A 21,643-nucleotide genomic window follows, 5' to 3' on the forward strand; every position below is an offset into this window, starting at 1 on the left:
GAATAGCCAGAGTAGATTCAGAGAAAAATGGAACATATCGACGGGAGAAGGAAAGAAAGAAATGAAATGTACAGGAGCCGGTGCGCTGGATCATGCTGTCGTGGAGAAGGTATCAAAATCATTAAGTAATAGAATAGGGTTAGATGTGTACAGTGTATGGTGAGTACATGAAAACATCTATTAGAAAGGAAACATTACCACAAACCCCCCGGGGAAAGTAAACATCTCGCAGATACATGATATGCATGCAGTATGCATATCAAGTATCTGCGGGACAAAGTCGAAGAAAGGTAGTACGAGAGCAGTTCCCGAGAGTTCAAGTCGCTTTTGTTTCTCTCCCCCGTTTACGCGAGAGCGTAGACCAGGGCCAGAACGGCACCGCCCAGGGTCCAGCCGTTGCCGGCCAGGGAGACGGCAGCGTTGGGAGCAGCGGGTTGGGTGGCAGCTGGGGTGCCAGCACCGGTCTGGCTGGAGGCCAGAGGAGTGCTGCTCACCAGAGGGGTGGAGGCCGGGCGAGAGGTGGACTTGATGGGGCTCGAGATCGGGCTGGAGGTCGAGCTGGGAGTCTGGGTGACCACGGTGGTAGTGATGGTCGGGGTGGGAGTGGGAGTGCTGGTGAAGCAGTCTCCGGTCACGGTGACGGGCATCCAGTTGATGTTCTTGGCGTCCAGGGTGTGCTGGACAGTGACGGTGCCCTGGGCAGCGGAGCAGGAGGCGTAGGTGGTGCCAGCAACGCTGCAAGAGACAGTAGCAGTGCTGCGGTGGCGCATTAGAATTGCGATGACTATGCGACAAACTGAGGCCGCGTCGTTGGGTCAAGTACTTACCTGCCGTCGGGGTAAACCTGGAACAGCTCAGCAGCGCTGGGCGCAGCGACAGCAGTCATGCCCTTGCCGGGGATACCGCAGGCAGAAGAGGCGACGGAGGTCGGGCAGGTGATCAGGTAGGTGGTGGCATCGCCAGCCTATGCGACAGAGTTAGATGGGTGGTTATGCGTGGATGCCTTGCGCGGGAGTTCCAATGGAGTGCATCTCCATGCTCCTCCGTACTCGATGGCAAGACGCGCATAAACACACGTACCGTGGTGATGATACCAGCCTCGAGATCGCGACCCTGGAAGCCAGGCAGAAGCAGAGTAGCGGTATTACCCGCAGCGACAGCAGTTGCGCCGGTGAGGAGAGCGATGGTGTGGAAACGCATGGTGACTTGCTTGAGTGAGACGGATTGGGCCGGGTCTTGATGAGTGTAATTGGCGAGAAGAGAGAGTGTGTGTACACGGTACTTGAAGTATCGACGACTGGCAAAAAAAGAGCGACTGGATCTTAAAAAGATCTTTAACGAGAGACTGAGAAACGAAGGGAAAGACGGGCCAGAAGCGTCGCGCGCGTGTAGAGAAGCAGGTGGAAAGGAAAGAAAGAGAGAGAGAGAAGAGAGGTGAAACCCCAGTCCTTTCGTCCCTAGTCCTGCCAGAATCTGCTAGTCTGCTTTCTCTACTAGTCTGGGGGGCGCAAGGACCCGAGAGGGGGAAATAACAATAATCATGAGAGAGGGGCGATACGCCCAATACACCAACACAAACGAGCCGGGGCCACAGGGTCTTGTACTGTTAGTGCATACGAAAGCGAGTCAGCGACCCAACGACCCTTGGCGAGCGTTACTCGGAAGCAGCTGGAACGATGATAGGGTTGGACATTGCCAAGAGGACCCCGGGCGCATCGCGAGGCATCGTGGGATTGGAGTAATTTGCGTGATGGCGGGCGGCTAGTGAAAAAAGGAACGGTTCAGGCACAGCGCATAGGCAAAGTTTAGCCCAGGAACGGGTCCAGGAACGGGTCCAGGAACGGGCCCCAGGGGTTCCTGCCCAAGTTCCTGAGTTTAGGGCCGTATTTTGGCCATTGACGACGTCCGAGTGGGAAAAGGGGGCCACGCTAGTCCACAGCCGCTAGACTGTTGCTGGACTAGGGTCCAGTGCACATCCAAGGGTTGGCTGATTATTGCCCAGTTCCATGCCTGATGGGGAAAGTTGTGATGGCGGTCGTCATAAACTGTGGGATGGCTGATGAGCAGTTTGCACGATCCAGACTCTTGATGGAGAAAAACCTGTGATCTGTTCGGAAGAAGACTGCGAAGCTCTCGAGTCCAGACTTGATGGACGTTGACGAGGTTTGAATTTTGAATTTACTTGGGCGTGGGGTTTGTGCCTCAGGCAGTCTACTCTAGGGCAAGCGAACAAGGTCCGTTCGCTTGGAATTACCTCAGCATAACAGACTCATTTAACTGCCAATTAACTAGGAACTATGATGTTTATTATCCTTTCTCTATTTCATAAACAGACTACGATCCTTACGCGCCGGCCCCAGTTACAAACCTAGACCAACGTGCCGCACTCTCTGACTAGTAACTGCAGGATGCAGCAGCGCTCGACTAAACTAGCGCAGCGGCACCTAAAAATGCCTCGACTGCCCTGCACGAGGCGGACCTGGACTAGCGCGGCCACATTGAAACGCCGCTAAGCTTGACTACAGTCAGATGGACAACACGAGGTAAGAAGATACCCTATATTGAGACTCGACAAAGTCAACTTACTCAAGGTCATAAAAATAGTATCATTCAAACCCAACTTTTCTATCCCCTTCTAAATGAAAACCTTACACCTAACCAGAGACTCCCTTAGATCGTGCATTCAAAATTCCACACACGAGCCCCGTTACAAGTAAAATCCCATTAAACACGGCCATGATATAGAACGGTGTCCCCGAGGACAACACGTCAAAGAGCGATCCACCCGCTTTTGTGAGAATCAGGATTCCCGCCCCGCCGTACAGCGAGTAAACCCCGGCAATGGACCCCTTCAAGTGTGACAGGTGCTGCAGCCGGTGGTCGACAGAGTGGGCCAGCAGGGGCTGGTTCTCGCCTTCCCCACTGTGACCATTATGAATATGGGCACCCTGGCGATCGACACCCTGCTCGGCATAGATTTTACGCAGCGCGTCGTCGTCAACACCCACCTGGAGAATCCCATTGCTCAGCACTGCTAGACTGCAGACGATGGCGCCAATCTGACTGATTCCCAGCAGGGCCATGACAACGAAGACCCCCGCATTGCCGTCGGGGCCCTTGAATTGCGGGTTGGGTAGGAATCCGAATGCGAGATATCCCACCACGCCGACAAACGCCGCCACTAGAAGAGGGACATTGTACCGCCGCGATTTATCGGTTAAATATCCAAAGGCTGGCGCGGCCAGGAGGGCGATTAGCTGGGATACCCCGGTGAGAATCGAGGCTAGGATATACGCGCGCGGGCACGCCTTTTTGATATCCCCGAGCCCGGAATTGGGCATTGGCTCGTGATCTTCATTGCAAAGTCCGGAGACACGGTAATAGTGGTTCACGGCTAGTGGGATGAATAATGAGATTGCTACCGAGGAGGCGCGTGCAACAAACCCTCCCATGTAGCCCAGGGCAATACTGCGATTCCGGAATCCTAACAGCAGTGCCGTCGTCAGTTGTTTCCAATAGGGCATTCTTTCTTGTCCGTGGAAAGCCTCGTCGTCGTCATCCTGGTCGTCCGCATGTTGACCAGAATGATGACTCCATAATGCCCGCCACCCTTTTCCTTCCTCCTCGGACAGATTGCGGAGACCGATGAAGCTGATGAGACTGATTATCATCGCAACGGCGGCAACCAGATAATAACTGCGTCGAATTGCTTCCGCGGGCGAAAGGCCGATTTTCTCAAATCGGGCTGGAAGGGGCAGGAAGACACCGAGGGATACGAGAGCACCACAACCAGCAAATAACCCGACAAAGCCTGACAATCGAGCTGACGGCGATGCACGCGTGGCGGCACCATCAGGGTGGTGACCGTTTTGCAGGCCATTCAGCCTTGCAGGGGTAATAGTCAACTCTGAGGAGACCGACGCCCGGTAGGCCTGGTCTCGCAACGCCTTCCCCGTGACGGTAGGCAGGACAGCGGTGACCATGGTAGACACCGCCGAGCCCCCAAGGCTAAACAACAACCTGCCCAGCAAAAGCTGGGGGTAAACATTCGTGGCCTGTACGAAGAGAACCAATGCAACGGCAATAATTGCGTAGCCGATAGCGCACACCTACTATCCTATCAGCAACGGCGGCAACACACGAAGACCGCGATGATACGATCAAAGGGATAGCGTATATCTCAACAAACAACGTACATGGCGCACACCAATCCGATCAGAAAGCACACCCCAAAGCGGACAAGCAGCCAGAGCGAGTAACTCATCGGCAAAGCCTAGCGTTCCCACCGCATTGCCTTCGCCATCATGCAGCCCGATCAGATCCGTGACGACGAATGAGACCGAGGAATTGATAAAGACAAGGAAGGCGATGGAGAAGGGGCAGACTGCTAGGAGGTATGTTAGCGTTTGGCCTCGAGAGGCTGTGAATAATGCAGGTGATGAGGCCATCGCCATCGATGGGGCATTGCTGTGTTTGTTTGATGGGGAATTGGGGGGAAATGAGTCGGGGAGTACGGGATTCCCTTGGCGATCGACGATTGTCTCAGCTGGTTACGTCGCTGATAAGCGGGGTGGCACGTGATGCGATCAGATAAATGTCGATCGGCTGGGCGGGTTCCATGGATCGGAAGCCTGAAGATGTTGGAAACTATGTACGTAGAGGGGGAAAGTATTTTTCCTTTTTCACGTTGGAATCGCCCTTGAATATGCTTGTTTATACTGAATAAATTTGGGCTATGGGACTGGTTGAGGAGCACGTAGGTACATAGTAACGTTTATCAACTTATATCTGAGTCCAATACAGCAGTATCGACACCTCTCTACACACTCCCCATATGATCCAACCCTCTCGAAAACGCATCCACCCGATCCTGGAACCGCCTCGACGGAGGATTCCTCTGCCAATAAAACCACAAAGCAGCCGAAATAATCGTCGTCGGCACCGTTACCGCCCAATAAACCCAAAACTTCCCGGAAACCCTCCACCCCAGACTCTGATCATAATTAAAGAACGACATACTAAAAACAGCACAGATAAACGTGGGCGGCAGAAATGTAAAAGTGACAAAGGCAAGCGTCTTCAATGCCGCACTATCATCCATCATGATCAGGGCGTCATGTCGTGCAACAGTCTGGAACGTAAGCTGGATCTCGTTCTGCAGTCGCTTCTCGTTCGCGATGGATCTGTGTCGCAGACTCCCGAGGAAGCTTTGCGGGAAGGATAGACGGGATTGAATCTCTTGCCAGACGTGGGGGTCTGCGCGTGAGAACAAAAGAGCGGAGTCGCTTGGGTTCATGTAGATTCGGTGATTCTCTAGGATGCGCTCGATGGTTTGGAGGGTTACATCAAGGGTTTCCGTGACGTGGATGGAGTGGCGGGCGATGTCGTGTAATCTGCGGTAATTTGGTTGTGATTTGCGAGGTCCTACTTGTTCTTCCCCCTTCTCAATTGGTCGGATTTGGTCTCGGATTGCCCAGACGGCTTGTTCTTCTAGGTCGGAGACTGAGTCTAGTATATAGGGGTATACCCAGAATGGGTCACCGAGAAGATGTGCCTCGGGGGTTAGAGTTGTGAATGGGTGAGGAGTGTGTTTTTGGGTATCAAAAATGAGAATGCCGGTTTGGTTTGTTTCGGATATCCATCGGGTGAATGTGTTGAACTTGGACCAACAGTAGTCTCGGTCATTATTCATTTTCTTGGTTCGAAAAAGGGACCACATGCCTATCCAGAACTGTTAGATTTGAGTACTAGGATTTTCGTTGAACCAAGGACGTACTTAGGCCTGTAATTTTTCCTCCGTCTCGAGTCACCTCGCAGCCAAAATACCCATTTGACTTTCGGAGATGGTCGGTCCACCATACCGAAGGCATTAGAAAGGCATCAGTCAATGCTTGCCTGCATTGCTGGCAGCCTCTAATCTCATTCGCACTCGCTAGACTTAGAGAAGTTAGTACTCGCCATAATGCCCTCTGAATAACCGAATCGATCGGGCGCATAAAGCCAACGTACATAAGATAAACCTGGGTATCTGCAGCTATTACACCAGGTGTCTGGCTTCTACTGCTGGCACTTAAATGGAACGGATTGACTCTTTGCTCTCGCCATATGTCGCCTGAAATCGTTAGTACGGGTCCGATTGACGATCGGAACAACTGCGTTGCTTACCTTGCTTCCATTCCTGTAATGTCAGTTCGTGAGAACATCTGTGACTAGTAATAGGGCGGGCCATAATGGCTCTAAAGTCTCCGGTAGTCTAGAAAGTGCCGAAGGGACTCTGACTGGCGGGGATTTATACCTGAGGTGCGGGGTGAGGCTGAATCAAAAGGGCAGTGCACGGGCAACACGACATTCAGCAGACTCGAATGATTAGCCAGGGTACAGGCTTGAAAATGCAAGTTAAATCCCCGAACGCATTGGCGATCTTATCACAATTGAAGACGCAGCATGGTATTTCACTATCATTATCTTCGGGGACTATATACACTTGAAGGAAGAGAAGAAAAACTCGTACTAGCTAATCTATTTTCTGTGTGATTTGGGATGTCGAGGACGATGCTAGTGGGATTTAGCGCCGAATGCGACGTGTCACTCGATACTTACCGCTGCGATGGACTCAGCCCCACGCAATTAGCCTCGCTAATCAAGACCAATCAGTCTCCATCGTGATTTAATACTTTGGATGAACCTTATTCATATGGTTCTTAATGATGAGGTCAGTGTAGAATATATGATGCACTGCCTTTTAATATGTTCATGTTGCTATGTGATATAACAATCCATATAATAGGCACTGGAAACGACAGAGTACTTTCGGGCTAAACATGAGATAGTTGAGTGAACGGGTACATGACCGACAGGACGAGATCACTAGAGTATATCTTAGGCCGTGCTTCAATCAACTTGTTGACAATCTATTTGACTGAATAGCGTGTCAGAGACACCATCTATAGCTTTTGAAAGCAACTCCCTCAGAATGGCAAGTTCCCTTCACTGGAGATCGGGTGAAAACTTTGAGACGGGGTATTAATGCTAGCCATATTACGGACAGCATAAGGTAGGAGCGACTGGACCTCATCAGGTATACGTCTTCATGACTGGTTCTTAGGTATTGTAGAGGATATTCAGGACTGCCTCTAAGAGAGCAGAGTAACGGCAAAATTGGAGCCAAATGTGGAGGCCCTCTCTTACTATGCAATCAGAGGACAGTCTATCAAGGAGGACCTAACTACATTGCCTTCGGGTCTTCGACAACTCCTACGAGCTATGCGGATATGTTCGAAAATTCAAGGACTCTCAGGGCATGTCAAGTTATGCTCCTGAGAGACAGTAGAGGTCGGCGTTTACGTTGCCTGACTCTCAGTCTGCTAGTTGTGCGATATGTCAAGCCACGAGGAAACTACACGCCAATCTGCTTTCCCTGCCTGCTGCTCCTTCCGTCTCCCCAATATCATTCATATCCACGAGCATCTGTGCGATCTTTCCCTCCTCGCTACAACCTTACTTTACACACATCCCCGAGAGAAAGCTTCACGATTCTGCTACATCCCTCCCGTCTGTGCAGGCGACCACGTCAACTCTCAAGTCTCTCGACCTCTCGAGTCGCTCGACTCAACTTCATCCCCTCCAAATACACCACCAACCTGAAGATGGCAGACACCAAGCCCACCACAACTGAGCCTTCAGAACCCACTCTGGATACCATGACATGGGTGGAGGTCACCCAGCACGCCGAAGAGATCCTTGAACGCTTCCAAAACGATGAGACCACCTTCCAACGCTGGGAAGTCAAAGTGGTCTGGGAATACTGGCGCGGTTTCGAGATGATGGGCCTCAACCCTAAGCTTTCGATTCTCAAGTTCATGCAGGACGTTGTCATTCCTTTCGCGACTTCACGAGTTCAGTCTCGGCTGCAGTGTTATACCCGCCACGAAAAGGCTATCGGAGCAGACAAATCCAAGGCTCACAAGATTGAGACTTCCGTTGACGAAGGACCCGCTGTTGTTTATCGCAAGGGCAGCTCGCCAGAGACTGCAGCCGCGAAAAAGGCAGAAGAAGTTCAGCATGTACCAAGGCCCGCTCTGAGACCAGACTCGGCCGTGACACGGCCTTCTCCTCAGCTTATTCAGTGGGACCTCGGAGCTTACATGAGAGCGAACACAGCTACCAGACCTTCGCCTCCTCAAGCTCAGTCTGAGCATATTGAAGACGCGACGCAGTCTTCTTTCGCAGAGTCATCGTCATCCATCACCAGCAAAGACGTGCGTCCCATCTCCTCTTCACCCGCCCCGTTCCACAGAGTCCCTCTCAAGGAAGCTGCCGAAAACATCCTCAAATCGCCAATCTCCAATTCGAAGCTCATCACCCAAGGACCTCACACGGATAACGGATTCCCCGCTGCGTTGACAAGTCGAGTTGAAGGACACCCGGAGCTGATCAAGATCGTCTGCAATAATAAGGAGGAAATTGTCAATGTTGAAGACTTGGTTGCGAATAACTATCTCCTGCGATCTACTGTCGAGTCTCTCAATACGACTGCTACCTCGATGCAAGCGATCATCGAGGCTCAGAAGGATAGAATTGATGCTTTGAGTGGCTACATCGCATCGCAGCATGAGAAGATCAAGAGCCTCACTGACAAGCTTACGCTGGCAAAGCATGCTGACAAATGAAATTGTTGCCCGGACCATAATGCGTCCTGTATATCTTAATGAGCGGACTTGGCAAATATGGAGCACAAAGTGGAGTCGACGCTATCACGATGGAGTGCCGGCTTGGAGGCGAGTTTGCTGCTCATGTTCTTTTGAATCTTCTTAGAAAAGCATCCTCATCAATTCCGCTCTATCCTGAACGAGGCAATATCAAAATCCAACAAGTCTTAGTAACAATTCATATTATTGTTCGAAATAAGGTCGTACAAACAGTAATTACCCGTTCGGGTAAAGATCGGATCGCGAATCCTCTCGCCCCACTGGAAACATTTCGCCGCGCGTTCCGAAGGCTCCGATTCAAAAGACCCAGCTTCGCTAAGCACTCAAACACGACAGTCTTGATCCTACGATTCGGTATCAGTCAGGTACCTGACTACTATCATAATGGACCCTGTTCCTGTAGTCCCCTTCTGGGGCCCTGCAACGTCGTATCTAAAGTTTGTTTTGATCTTCCCAAGCCCCTCCCGACAAACAAGCCACTGACGTGTCTAATCTAGCTTTTGCGAAGAGGTGAACAGCTCTCCTCGGGGAAGTTTATACGCTATTTATAGGGCATTTCATGCTCACTTTTCACGCAGGACTATGTAATTACTCGGTTCGTGGCCGAGTTTATCAATACGTTCAGCAGCTCTGTTTTCAGTGAGTCAGCGCAGAGTGATGTCCACAAGGATGGCAAAGTTCGCGATTGATAACAATATCCTTCTAGTCCTCTTTGGAATTTATGGTCTGCGACAGCTTCAACAGAAGCAGCAAGCTGGTTTCCGCTCGATCTCATATTTGGGTTTGATCGGGGTGGGCGTTTGCTCGGCCGGTTATCACATGACCCTCAAATATCACACCCAAATGTGTATGTTTCGCGAACTAACAACATCCGTGCTTCCAAAGCGCTAACTGATGATATGGATATCTAGCGGATGAGCTACCAATGCATCTTCTGACAACGCCACTTCTGTATCGAATTCTGACCTTCAAGGCTAGCCCGGAGCGAACCAGACTCGTGGGGATTGTCCTCTCCGCGCTGTTCACTATCGTTATGGTCGTACACATGGTCATGGACGAATTCCTTCTTCACGCGGCTAGCTTTGGGCTTGCGGTTTATATGATCGCGACGCGTACGTCGAAGATCATCTCACAACAAGTTCCCAATCCTTACCTGAGGAAAAAGCTTCGGAATATCTCATTCTTTGGTATCTGTATGATAATTCATGGTCCGAAAATCTGATATACATGCTAATTCAAATCAGTCTGCTTTGGCTTGGGCTATTTTGTGTGGCTCATTGACGATTGGGCATGTGGATTCCTTATCAAAACTCGACACGCGGTCGGTCTGCCTCTGGCATTCTTGACTGAACTTCATGGATGGTATGTTTCATATTCTTGCTTCTAAGGGCCAGGTATATTGATCAAAACATAGGTGGCATGTTCTCACTGCTATTGGTGGCTACGTCGCCGTTGTACTCGTGGACCTAGTGACCATGGGTGAGGTCCATGAAGACCCTACCGAACAGCTTGCATGGCCTATTCCACCTGCAGCAAGGTTTATTGAGTCATTGACAGGGTCTGCAAAGCAGAAATAAGATATGGAAGGACCACAGCAGGTCTTTGGACAAGAGAGTGTTCATAAACCACATGCGCAACAATGTCTGAACTCACGTCATCTTGTCAGGTCATATACGGCCCTTGCTCGGAATAAACGTATAAAGACTGTGTGCGTATTCAGTCTAGAATCTGCAGAAAACACCAGGATTATAGAATAAACATTTGCCAGATATGATCGCGTTGTATGCTAGATCATTACTCCCCCGGGTAGATCGTCTTTCCTTGGCGTCGAATCTCATCCATGATCTCCATAATGTAGAGTGTCTCGGCCCACGGCATGATACTGCTCTCCTTCCGACCGGCAAGAACATCCAAAGCCGTGTTCTGTGCCTCATATACAAATCCACGTCCAAGAGGGGCATATTCATGTCTCTGACCTTGCCACATTTCTCTCTTGAAGAAACATCTATCTGCACTTCCCCCCTTCTGCTTAGGATACACCGTAAAGGACTCAGGTATCGAGGGTGCTTTTCCTTCAACCTCGACAAATCCCTCAGTGCCGTGGATCGCTGCAAAAACCTCACCGGGTGCGCCAGATGACTTGTTGGTAGTGGTCACGATGCCCTGTCTGCTTGTCGAAGGATATTGCAGGATAGCACTCGTAGTCACCTCAATACCATCCTCATGGGTTTGCGCAGCCATGATGTGCGGCTTCTGCCCTTGACCGGCCGGGCGATCGTTCAGCGCAAGCATGATCCAAGTCAGAGAATAGACGCCAATATCAAGAAATGACCCAGCACCCAGGCTTAGATCACGATAGCGAGATGTAGCGGGCAGATTCTCAAGACCAATGTCTGATGCGAAATCACAGTTTGCCCGGAACACATCGCCAATCACCTTCTCCTCGTGCAGAAGCCGCTTCAGCTCAAGGTAAAGGGGTCGATGACGCAGCCACATTGCTTCCGCAACATAGACGTTTTTTGCCCGCGCAGCGTCAAAGATCTCTCGTGCTTGTCGTGCGTTTAGGGTGAATGACTTCTCGCATAGGATGTTCTTGCCGGCCGCGATAGCTTCCATGCAGTCGCGATAGTGATATCCGTGCGGTGTGCCAATATAAACAATGTCCACTTCGTTGTCGAGGTAGACCTTTCCGTAAATATCGTATATCTGAGGGGTTTGCTTCGGACAGTACTTTGCGGCAAAGTCTTGGCCTTTCTGGAGACTGGAGGATCCAATGGCTTGAATGATATGTTTCACTTTCAACCCTTGCCATTCTAGAACAAGGTCCTCGACAAACCATGAGGATATCAGGCCGGTTGCTTGAAATGCATTAGCTATCATGCAACATCGCTTTCTCCTAAAAACTTACCAATAATGCCCCAGCGGATCGTCGGTAATTCGCCCATTGCCATTATCAATTATTGAATTAATCTTGGGATATCTGCCTTTGCAAATTGCCAAACGTTTGTTTTATCTTGTCTTGGAAATTGTTTGAAAGCTTTTCAGTAATCCTAGCTAACAAAAGTATAGATATCTGGGATCTTTTCTGGCATCGGAAGCCCCAAAGCTGCGGGGATCGCACTGATTACCGATCTCCCCACATCTCGGATTTGGAAATCCGGAGGACCTATCGTATACCTTGGAGCTTTCAAACTTTGTCGCCTATTGTTGCACCCTCTTCTTCTTGTGTATTATTGGCTAATACGGCGATACTCACAGTGCCAATGCGGAATTTGATGCCCAGATAGGTAAGCAGGCGGTACTTTAGCTCTAGATGCACTAGTGGTCGTAAGGTCTTAGTATAGGTGAATGACTAACTATGGCCTGTGCATAAATCCTCATGTGCTATAATGGACGCGAAAGATAATTAAGAAGATACATGCTTCCACCGATGAGATTTAGGGATTCTCGTGAAAATGGTTCCAGTACGACGTACAGACAGCAAAGTGCGGAGGCTTGATTGTAAGTGGGTCGCTATGCTGACGTTATGCGTTTGTTGCCCATCTAGATAGGGAGTCAGTGACCCCGTTTCCAGGCATCATCGCTTACGACGATGGATTTGGGCAGCATTATAAGCTGCACCTATTGTCCACTTGCAACTAGAGAAGTAAAACGACTTGTTCGTAAATATTCAATTCATCCATTGCAACCAGTCATGACGTCAATCGAACTAATCACAGATCCTTGGCTTCCTTGTCCACAAAGAGTCCATTTGGCCATCCATGAACTGGGTATTGATATCAACATTCGAGAATTTACCCTCAAAGAAAAGGAGCATAAGGTTAGCTATAACTGGAAACATATGGTTTGTTCCGTCTAATGCGGTCCAGAGCGCTGAATTCCTCAAAATGAACCCCTTTGGAGCATTGCCATGTCTGAAGGACTCTTCCTTTGACCCGCCTCTTGTGCTATATGAATCCCGGGCCATTGTCAGGTATCTTGCGCTGCAATATGGGCCAGGTCGTCTCATGCCCACTCCATCCGATGTACGAGCCACAGCACTCTTCGAGCAAGCAGCAAGCATCGAATTAACGTCATTTGACCCCGTTGCAAACCGTCTGGTATTTGAGGAATGCTTCAAACCGTACGTTATCGCTTGCTTGCAAATTTTGCCCCAAAGCCGCCGGTACCAATCTAAATTCTTGCAGGAGGTTCTTTGCCGAGGGTGATGATTCTGTTGATACAACGTTGGTAGCTAGTTTAAGATCTCGACTACTGGTCGTGCTCGATATCCTGGACCAGATTTTGGGAAACCAAAGCTATATGGCTGGAGAGGTATGCCTCAGATCAATGGTGCTGGAGTAATATTTCTACTAACTTGACCTTAGGATTATTCGGTAGTGGACTTGTTCTATGTGCCTTATATGCATCATCTCACTACCTCAGTCTGGCCTTCGGTGTTTGAAAACCGACCTCATTTGAAGTCATGGTGGGGAAAGATGAAGCTCCGCCCTAGTTACCTGGAAATCACCCGATCTTCATATTAGCTTTTGGGAGTCAAAATTGGTTGAGACTCAGTAGAGTTGAAGGGCGATTTTAAGAGTCGGTCATGATGGTATGAATAATGAAATGGGCCATCCCATCAAAGAATCTGAATTATCCCATCATTGGAATGCAAACTAAAATTACTTCGGAGTTCCTCAATAAACCAAACATGAAAATTATTTTCTTAAATTCCGGAAGACTCTTCTACACAACTATCTAGAGTAGCTGAAAATAAATCGGGGATAAATCGGGGATCGACCTCATCAGTTCTGACGTAAATCGGCGTAGGTTCTTTTCGGAGATTATCAACTATCATTTCAGTTGCAAACTGTTTCCAGTTTGAAGGATCCGTCAGTTAAAGCTGGTCTCTCATTCACCTGTGGCATGTACACACAAAATAATGAACACAGCTTGCTGAATGTTCTTCTATTCAAAACCAAGTCCAACAATGAAGGCACCTCGGAAGCCTGTAACCTCTCCAACTACTGAATCATTTATTCTCGCACAATGGTCCGTAGTGGCTGGCACCCTTGACTTCATCGCAGCCCTCCGATCCCACGCATCGCCAACACCAGAAGATATTTTCGGGGTCATACTCATTCTTTGTAGTTTCAAGTCGTCGGATTTGTCTCCGTACCAGGCCTCCTTCCAGTCTGGGTCATAAGGGTCGGCCTCATTCAAGTAAGTTCCCATGTCAGGAGTGACATCCTTCATCGCCTTGAACTTCTTATTGGTGGCGCGACCCCAAACCTGTCTCAAACCCTCCATTCCACTCTCGGGAGGGGCGATTTTAACTTGTTCGGCAATCATATAGGTCTTACGCCATGCGGGATGGACGGATGTATGAGGCTGAGACTTCAATACCTCACCACCACCGACGAGGGCCAAGGTAAGGGAGATTCCTGGAGACTGAACCCCGGAATCGAGTTTACCAAACAAAGTTTGAAGCATGGTGGTCAGCTTCTTTTCCTGGTGCAGCATGGATTTTTTGTCGAAAAATCGCGAAACCAGAATAAGGCCCCTTGGCAGCACCCTCATAATGGGTTCCGCTAGTGTAGTAGTCTTGGAAGGTGTTGTGTTGTTGAAACTGCGATTTCACGGATAGTCGGGTCCCATTATATCTGCGCAAAGTAACTACTGACAACTTCCTTAGTCATGGTTTCTTTCGCATGCTTGATGTCAGAGGAACAGTTTTTCTCGAGTAGAATTCCAAAACTGTGCGTGTAGAAAGGTACATTGCCGATTTTATTGAATGCTCCATTCCCAGAGAAGCCTGATAGTTTCTAAAAGGAAGCAATAATAGGGTGCAGGAGGGCTTGGAATCGTCCAAGACAAGAGATAACAAATGGTACGGCAAGAACTATAGCAAAAGACGGGCACATGCATCTTCCAATAATACATCCAACGTTGTTCCAACCTGTTGGGGCTGACGTAATATGCGGAGGCGGGCGACATTCTGGAAAGCTGTCCAGATTGAGGTATACTCCACGTCTCCCGAACGCTCGTGAGAGGTTAATCCCCCCCCGTTCCTCCTCTCATGACCATCAACTCGCGAGTCTCAATTCAATCGCCATGAGACTTGCCGCGTACGCTGGGGTAAGTGATTTCCCTAACGCGAATCGACACCCTCTGCATCCCCACTGACTCCTGTTAGGCCTCCGTGGCCTTGGCCACCGGTGTGTTCTTGAAAGCGCTACACCAGAGAGCGAACTTCTACTCGGCTTGTGTATATCTATCGCAGAGCAGTGCGAATCTTATGGTATGGTCCTTTGGTTCTTCCTTTGCCATGCCCTTGGCTCTGGGATATCACGTTCCTGATCTCTTCATACTAACATGTGCGCCTGGACGCGACGTTACAGATCCTAACGAATCTATGTCTCCTTGCGACCGGCTTCATTCTTTTCTGGCTACAGCGACTTCTATACGGACCTCTTCGACCGATCGAAACGGAACAACTCTATGAACGGGCATGGTTTGCTGTAACGGAGACATGTCTCGCCATGACCATCTTTCGAGGCGAGCTCGGAGGTTGGTTTCTGGTCATGTTCGTCTTGCTTCTGGTCGGGAAAGTCTGGGGATGGATCGGTGAAGGGCGAGTGGAATACTTGGAGCAGCAACCCCCGGCAAACCCACTGCTCTTCCATATCCGACTGGCGCTTTCGCTGGTCTTGTCAGTCCTCTTCAATGCGTCGATGCTACGGTACTGTGTCATCGTCGTCATTGAGGAAGCGCGAGCAGACATGATGATCATGTTTGGCTTTGAGTTTGCGATCTTGACCATCCTATCAACCTCGACCGCTCTTCGATATAGCATCGCCTTGACGGAAATCTACATCACCCATCAGCAGGTCAAGGCGAAGATGGAGGAACGCCGGGCCGAGATTCGAACCGCTCGTATTGAAGCCATTCGGGAACACGCACGCGCTGGAGCAAGCTCCCCTCCGACCGATCTACCCGACGAGAACGATGTCAACGAGTTAGAGATCGATGTTCCAGGGTGGGAGGAGAAGGGTCGATGGGTATTCTACCTTGATCTGCTCACAGACTTCCTGAAGCTCGTCGTTTACTTGGTATTCTTCGCCATTCTCCTCCGCTTCTTCGGTTTGCCGATTCACATTCTACGCGATGTTGTCGTTACGATGCGATCTTTCGCCCGTCGTATTATGGACTTCCTCCGGTATCGGAATGCGACCAGAGACATGAATGAACGGTATCCCGATGCCACTGCCGAGGAGGTTGCCCGTGAAGATGTCTGTATCATCTGTCGAGAGGAAATGACTTCAACTCAGCCCCCTGTAGGTGCTGACGGAGAGGCTGGTCCACAGCCAGCAGCGGCCGCACGGGTCCCTGATCGTCTACGTCCGAAGAAGCTCCCTTGTGGGCATATCCTCCATTTTGCATGCCTTCGCAGCTGGCTCGAAAGACAACAGAACTGTCCCACTTGTCGGCGTCCAGTGGTCGCACCCCAGCGTCTCCAAGGAGCCGCTGCCGATGTGAACAATCTGCCTGGAAATGTTGGAGGTGCCGCTCAACCCGATGGCCTTGGTGGAAATCAGATGCCCGGTCAGCCAGGTGCTCAGGGAGAACCGCCAAGAGCCAGAGTATTTCAGTTCGGTCCATTCCGAATTGGCTTTGGCGCCGTTCGTGGTGATCTGTTCCACAATCTTCATCAGCAGATTCACCAAGGCAATGCTCCATTGCAACCGCCCGCCGATGCCAATCCACCTGGTGCGCGGCAAATTGGTTTCGGGCTTGGATTTGGTCGCCGTCCACCAGTTCCAGCTCAAGCTCCAGCCCCCGTGCAAAATGCGCCGCAGGCCGCAGGGTCGAACTCTGCCACCATCCATGCCCAGTTGCAACAAATCGAGCAGCAAATAGCGCAAGAAATGAACTCTTTGCGTGTTGCAGCAGAGCAGCTGCGCCATGTGACCCAACTGCAGCTGGAGCTGGATCGGCTTCGTTTGCAGGCCAACCCTCAAGCCCAGTCAGCCACGTCTCCAACATCCACGACAACTATCCCCACTGGTACCTCGACTATTACATCCCGTCGTCAGTTTGTCTCTAACCCTGGCGCGATACCCCTGGCTGCTGGAGACTCTCGTCTACCAGAAGGGCTTACCCTTCCACCTGGTTGGACCCTTCTTCCTCTTCATTCTATGGAGCCAGGCAATGGGAACATACCGCATGGTATCAACCCAACCCCTACTACATCTGTCCCACTCCAATCTACTTCGCTAGATGGCCCCCTCGCGGATCAAGGTGATGAAGCCCTGGCCTTAGAGACTGCCGCGGCTCCCGCGAATAGGCATCATGAGGGAGCCGAGACCAGTTCCACAACTATCGCACCGGCCGAAACAGAAAATGTTATTCCAAACTGGTCTGTCCCTAGCGCGCCCTCATCAGCCGAGCACCGCGCAGACTCCCCGTCTCAAGAGTGGACAGATGTGCAATCCGAGCATGTTCCAGACGCTGGTCCCTCCGCTATCCCTTCAACCTGGGGTAGCAGCGACCAAAATGGCAAAGCCGTCGCTGATGGTGAGCCTGCGAGTGCCGAACTACCGTCCAAGGGCAAGAGTCGGGCAGCCACTGTGGAAGAGGCAACCGAAGAAGAGGCGTCTTGATCGACGGATACCCACTCATGTACCTTTTTTTTTACTTTCTATTACGCTGAGACCAGAATGGCCAATCGCGTACATTCACAACTTCTACTTTGAACCAGCGTTGCATGGCGTTTCTGAGCAAAATTTCATACCCGGGTTTTTAGTTCTTTCACTTCGATATATGCTCGTGCCTCCGGCACTGTTTCATCAGGTTATTCTTCTAGAGCGATGATTCGCATGATTGCCATCTCATGGTGTGCAAACTGTACTCTCATTGTCACAATCAACGAATTCGGGATTTCATCCAATAAACGAGAACATTCTCCTTGTTCCTGCCTAAACTCAGATAGACACTGCGTTTTGTGGGTAAGAATAGGAATTATTCCAATCTTGGTGAAACAACGATTGTGGCGGTCTATCCTCCTTCGAGATCGAAGTCTCTGTCAGACCGTATAATCGCCAGGGTTGCCGCGACTAGATGGAAGAAGAGTATCTTTAGAAAGATTCATAGCATATAGTTTAGTTTGATGGTCAATTTAGTACATACGACCATAGGGTGTGGAGAACAGGGCTTCCCGTCCGCTCAGCCGTACTTAAGCCACACGCCGGCCAGTTAGTAGTATGGTGGGTGACCACATGCGAATCCTGGCTGTTGTATGTTTTTGTTTTTGTTGCTTGTTGATGATAGAATTAGTGAGGCTTGATCCTCTAAATTCTGTTTTCATTCACGTGATCTTCGATCGCCTGAAAAGGCAAAATAACAACTTCATAATTTCTTTTTCCACGAGCCAGCATATATTCAACCTCCTTTCAAAATGCTCACCATGCACAAAATGTCTGAATCAAACACCATCCCTGCCGAGGTCGTCATCAAAATATTCGGGGAACTTTCTCTTCCGGACGCGCTTCACTTGGCTGCGGCTTGCTGTCGACTCCGCCAGGTCTTGGTTGAAAATACGCCTACTATCTACAAACGCCTACGCAGAAATATCCAATGTGAAGGATATGCGAGAGTTCTCCTAGCAGATCAAGGGGGTCTGCCATCTGATTCTTCTTCAGTAACTATACAGGACCTTTTACGATTGCGACGAAACTCCCGTATGGTGGAGAAGGCGATTAATGTGTTTGATCGTGATATTACACCGCATATCCGGAGTGAGTATAAGCACGGCAATTATACCTGTATGAGAGTTAAGCTAAATTATATCTCCTGAAGTTCCTACTACGAATATTGATGATAAATTTTATGGGGGAAAACCGCGTCCGTTGCATTTGACTCCGACAGAGCGTCATCGGTTTACTCGGAGCTACTACCAACTCTGGAGTCTCTTCCTACTAGATCGACCATCTCGGCAACAACGATATCGAAGCTTGCTGCTGAAGCATTTATACATGGTTTACGAAATGATTGATCTTGACCAGCTGATTGGTGACGAACCTCCTCCACCCACCGAGAAACGACGCGAACTTCTTCGAGAAGTGGACGCGTATCTATGTCATATCTACTACCAAACCCATGGAAAGGACTATATTGATTTCTCAGGCCAGAGCATTTCTATGCGTACACAAGGGCATGCAGCTATATGGGACCATTGCCAGCCTGATTTTAAGCAGGTCGTTTGCTACCAGTGGCGGGATCCGCAAAAGAAACCCATTAAGGATGAAGATGTATGGGAGCATACGACTGACGAGGAATGAATTTATGGTTTTTTAGCGTTTAGCACTAGTAGGACTATTACAGAGTTAAAAAAAAAACGGGATTCTCACCCGCTCTAAACCTGATAATCACCTTGTCTATTATACACTTGGCCTAATCGCCTCTTATTACGCGACCCTAAAGCCGCACTCACCTTATAGTCACCTACGGCATATTGTTTATCGCTGTCAGTCAAAGGAAGCGACCTTGTCAGTTGCCAGAGAAGCGGACTAGCGCTATTACTACCTAGTAATCTTTAGGCGGATTCATACTTATTTAATCCTACCGTAGAAGGACTGAGGCAAGGTGAAAAAGACAAGGTCAGGTTTAGCCCACAAGAGCATGCTGTCGCTAATGACACACCGTCTAAGGTATTAAGATCTTTATATTTACTATTCCTAATTCTCTAAGACCTAACAAGGGGAGAATTCACGATCTAGGCGCAGGGTATCTCGGATATCTTTTATTAAAGAATCGGCCCTCTTAATAAGAGGGAATAAAATTGACTAGTTAGACTAAGCAACAGAATAATGGTCAAGTATGTCTGGAAGTTCTCTCTAAGATCAATAAAGGTGTCAAACTTATTCAATTAGACTAGCAAACAGAGCAGTATTTATAACATGAGGTACACGATAAAAGATCACATGAAGAAATCAAGAACATCCGAGGTCATCCTCGAGTGTTACATAGTCTCGGCCTGAGTAGGCTATTCAATGCGAGATCGTTGAGGATCAATATGATAGATCTCCTTCTTGAGATCGAAAGTAGTGGAGGTAAACAGAAATAGGTTAATCCGCGTGTCATGTGACTCCCCACACATACACGCTGACAGTTATTTTGTAAGGGTAGTTAGTTAGTGAGATATTAATCGTTGAGCTAGCGGGACGAGGTAAGAGGAGAGGTTGAATAGTAGGAGACCGCTGCTAGACGCTCCTATCGCGTACTTATAATTTATCTATTATCGCTCTCTATGCTTGCCGCTCGCGAAATCTTTCCCTAAGTATCCTATTTTAAGTATGTGAATGGGATTAAACATTTCTCAATGGCAAGAACGCCCGTCTAACGAGCGAATTGCTGAGCGCTAAGTAGCAAAATGTCACATTATACGACACGGTCCCTTAGTTTCCTCGGTCGATGAAGAAATGTTGCTGAAATCTTATCAGCGCATGAAGTGCCAGCCAAGTCACTAGGAACAGATTTAACAATTGCTACGTTTTATCTTGACACCTTCGCACAATATTGAAAAGAGGAAGATTTATCTGACCCTTACAATACTACCGGGAAGATACATTTTGAAAAATGGAGGCAGTCCACGGAATCCTCAGAATATTATGATTAAACTCCCTAAAACAGCGAGATTATGCTCCATGTGGAGAACTCAACGATACTCCCCGGGGTTTGGAATTCAATCGGAGAGATTGGGTTCAATTCAGGACGACGTAGAAATCATTTGTAAACTACTCCAGTAGCCATGACCGTACTTAACATGGTCTCCTCCTGAGTGGACATGGCAGGTAAGATGGTTGGTATCAGCCTGGAAAGGATGCTGTTGGTCTCCTTCACAAACTATAAGACAACCTATTTCATTGGCCTTGCGAAATCCAATCTAGTTCATTCCGAAATTGTTGGTCTACCGACATAAATGCACTTACTCTGTGCGGAATAGGCGCTTGATCCTGGTCTTCCCATGCGTGTGAGTTGGAAGTAATTAATTCAACTCGATGCCGTATTACAAAAGGCCTGATTGGCAATGTAATCTGCCGGCGCCACTGGACCGACAGACCAGAATCTAGAAGCGTACAAAAAATTATAATCCAGGATCATAGACTATCATGCAGCAAAATAGTGGACATCATTTAACGGCATTAACGAGATCAATCAAATCAGGACCCCTGCACTCTTATAATATCATCTTGAATCGTGAATTTGCAGGTCTCAGGCATAGTAGCCTCACGTAGAACCTGGAGCTTCCTTTTCAAAGTCCTGACTTCTTTTTGAAGTTCCAGAATATTCACACGAGCCATCCCTAGTAATTGCACTCTCTGCATCCTTTTCGATGCCCCAGATCCAGCCTTAGTCTTCTCGTCGTGGCACTGATTCACTACCTCTTCCAGTTGTAAGAATTTGGCATTGAGGTTTCGACGGTACCGCTTTTCGCTTTGAGTGTGAGCAATCTTTTGTCTTGCAGTTATTTTTGTGCAATTGACACCAAATTTGGGCTCTCCTTCCAGACTGCGTTGCTTTTCCGAAGGAGGAGTCGATATATCAATAGGATTTGAGGAGAGAATGTGTGGCTCATGGTAGAATTCCACGCTACTGCGTCTACTCACGGAGCCTTCAGACAACTCCGGTGCTTCAATGCTCGGCATTGCACCTGCAGAATACCAAGAGTATTCTGGCATTACCTCACCTCCATCATATGTGACGTCCTTGATATTGTTCTCAGCTCAATAATTCATAATAATAGATGCTGAAAGAAACTCACATTGTTCCAAAGGAAAGGAAGAACATCATTATCAAATACGTAAGCTTGCAGCTCGTCATTAAAATAACCTCGGTCCTCGGAAGTCATACTTCCATTAGAGCCATAGGACCCTAGATAATTTGATTCAAAA

General features: G+C 49.0%; 10 protein-coding genes across 10 annotated transcripts; 5 read left to right on the forward strand and 5 right to left on the reverse strand.

The window, feature by feature from the left end:
- Positions 1-344: 344 nt before the first annotated feature.
- On the reverse strand, positions 345-1,200 carry N7458_003973 (uncharacterized protein; the record flags this gene model as incomplete). The annotated part of the gene is made up of 3 exons (XM_056907355.1): positions 345-756; positions 828-964; positions 1,081-1,200. The coding sequence occupies 3 exons, from the start codon at positions 1,198-1,200 to the stop codon at positions 345-347; spliced, it is 669 nt and encodes a 222-aa protein (XP_056768082.1).
- Positions 1,201-2,654: 1,454 nt separating this feature from the next.
- N7458_003974 (putative MFS transporter) lies at positions 2,655-4,454 on the reverse strand (the record flags this gene model as incomplete). The annotated part of the gene is made up of 2 exons (XM_056907356.1): positions 2,655-4,109; positions 4,197-4,454. The coding sequence occupies 2 exons, from the start codon at positions 4,452-4,454 to the stop codon at positions 2,655-2,657; spliced, it is 1,713 nt and encodes a 570-aa protein (XP_056768083.1).
- A 365-nt stretch (positions 4,455-4,819) lies between these two features.
- On the reverse strand, positions 4,820-6,011 carry N7458_003975 (uncharacterized protein; the record flags this gene model as incomplete). The annotated part of the gene is made up of 2 exons (XM_056907357.1): positions 4,820-5,721; positions 5,777-6,011. The coding sequence occupies 2 exons, from the start codon at positions 6,009-6,011 to the stop codon at positions 4,820-4,822; spliced, it is 1,137 nt and encodes a 378-aa protein (XP_056768084.1).
- A 1,635-nt stretch (positions 6,012-7,646) lies between these two features.
- Positions 7,647-8,669, forward strand: N7458_003976 (uncharacterized protein; the record flags this gene model as incomplete). Its single annotated transcript, XM_056907358.1, has 1 exon — positions 7,647-8,669. One exon carries the CDS (start codon positions 7,647-7,649, stop codon positions 8,667-8,669), a length of 1,023 nt encoding a protein of 340 aa, XP_056768085.1.
- Positions 8,670-9,365: 696 nt separating this feature from the next.
- N7458_003977 (ceramidase) lies at positions 9,366-10,285 on the forward strand (the record flags this gene model as incomplete). Its single annotated transcript, XM_056907359.1, has 4 exons — positions 9,366-9,555; positions 9,620-9,901; positions 9,953-10,070; positions 10,123-10,285. 4 exons carry the CDS (start codon positions 9,366-9,368, stop codon positions 10,283-10,285), a joined length of 753 nt encoding a protein of 250 aa, XP_056768086.1.
- A 217-nt stretch (positions 10,286-10,502) lies between these two features.
- Positions 10,503-11,659, reverse strand: N7458_003978 (Gfo/Idh/MocA family protein; the record flags this gene model as incomplete). The annotated part of the gene is made up of 2 exons (XM_056907360.1): positions 10,503-11,566; positions 11,617-11,659. The coding sequence occupies 2 exons, from the start codon at positions 11,657-11,659 to the stop codon at positions 10,503-10,505; spliced, it is 1,107 nt and encodes a 368-aa protein (XP_056768087.1).
- A 743-nt stretch (positions 11,660-12,402) lies between these two features.
- Positions 12,403-13,234, forward strand: N7458_003979 (glutathione S-transferase family protein; the record flags this gene model as incomplete). Its single annotated transcript, XM_056907361.1, has 4 exons — positions 12,403-12,528; positions 12,578-12,831; positions 12,896-13,022; positions 13,076-13,234. 4 exons carry the CDS (start codon positions 12,403-12,405, stop codon positions 13,232-13,234), a joined length of 666 nt encoding a protein of 221 aa, XP_056768088.1.
- Positions 13,235-13,658: 424 nt separating this feature from the next.
- N7458_003980 (uncharacterized protein) lies at positions 13,659-14,213 on the reverse strand (the record flags this gene model as incomplete). The annotated part of the gene is made up of 1 exon (XM_056907362.1): positions 13,659-14,213. The coding sequence occupies one exon, from the start codon at positions 14,211-14,213 to the stop codon at positions 13,659-13,661; it is 555 nt and encodes a 184-aa protein (XP_056768089.1).
- Positions 14,214-14,804: 591 nt separating this feature from the next.
- Positions 14,805-17,353, forward strand: hrdA (E3 ubiquitin-protein ligase HRD1; the record flags this gene model as incomplete). Its single annotated transcript, XM_056907363.1, has 3 exons — positions 14,805-14,828; positions 14,887-14,991; positions 15,092-17,353. The coding sequence occupies 3 exons, from the start codon at positions 14,805-14,807 to the stop codon at positions 17,351-17,353; spliced, it is 2,391 nt and encodes a 796-aa protein (XP_056768090.1).
- A 794-nt stretch (positions 17,354-18,147) lies between these two features.
- Positions 18,148-19,030, forward strand: N7458_003982 (F-box protein; the record flags this gene model as incomplete). The annotated part of the gene is made up of 2 exons (XM_056907364.1): positions 18,148-18,487; positions 18,549-19,030. The coding sequence occupies 2 exons, from the start codon at positions 18,148-18,150 to the stop codon at positions 19,028-19,030; spliced, it is 822 nt and encodes a 273-aa protein (XP_056768091.1).
- Between the last annotated feature and the right edge of the window lie 2,613 nt (positions 19,031-21,643).

This window comes from Penicillium daleae (assembly GCF_028827525.1).
Source record: "Penicillium daleae strain IBT 16125 chromosome Unknown utg000004l_segment0_segment0, whole genome shotgun sequence".
Classification (NCBI taxonomy): domain Eukaryota; kingdom Fungi; phylum Ascomycota; class Eurotiomycetes; order Eurotiales; family Aspergillaceae; genus Penicillium; species Penicillium daleae.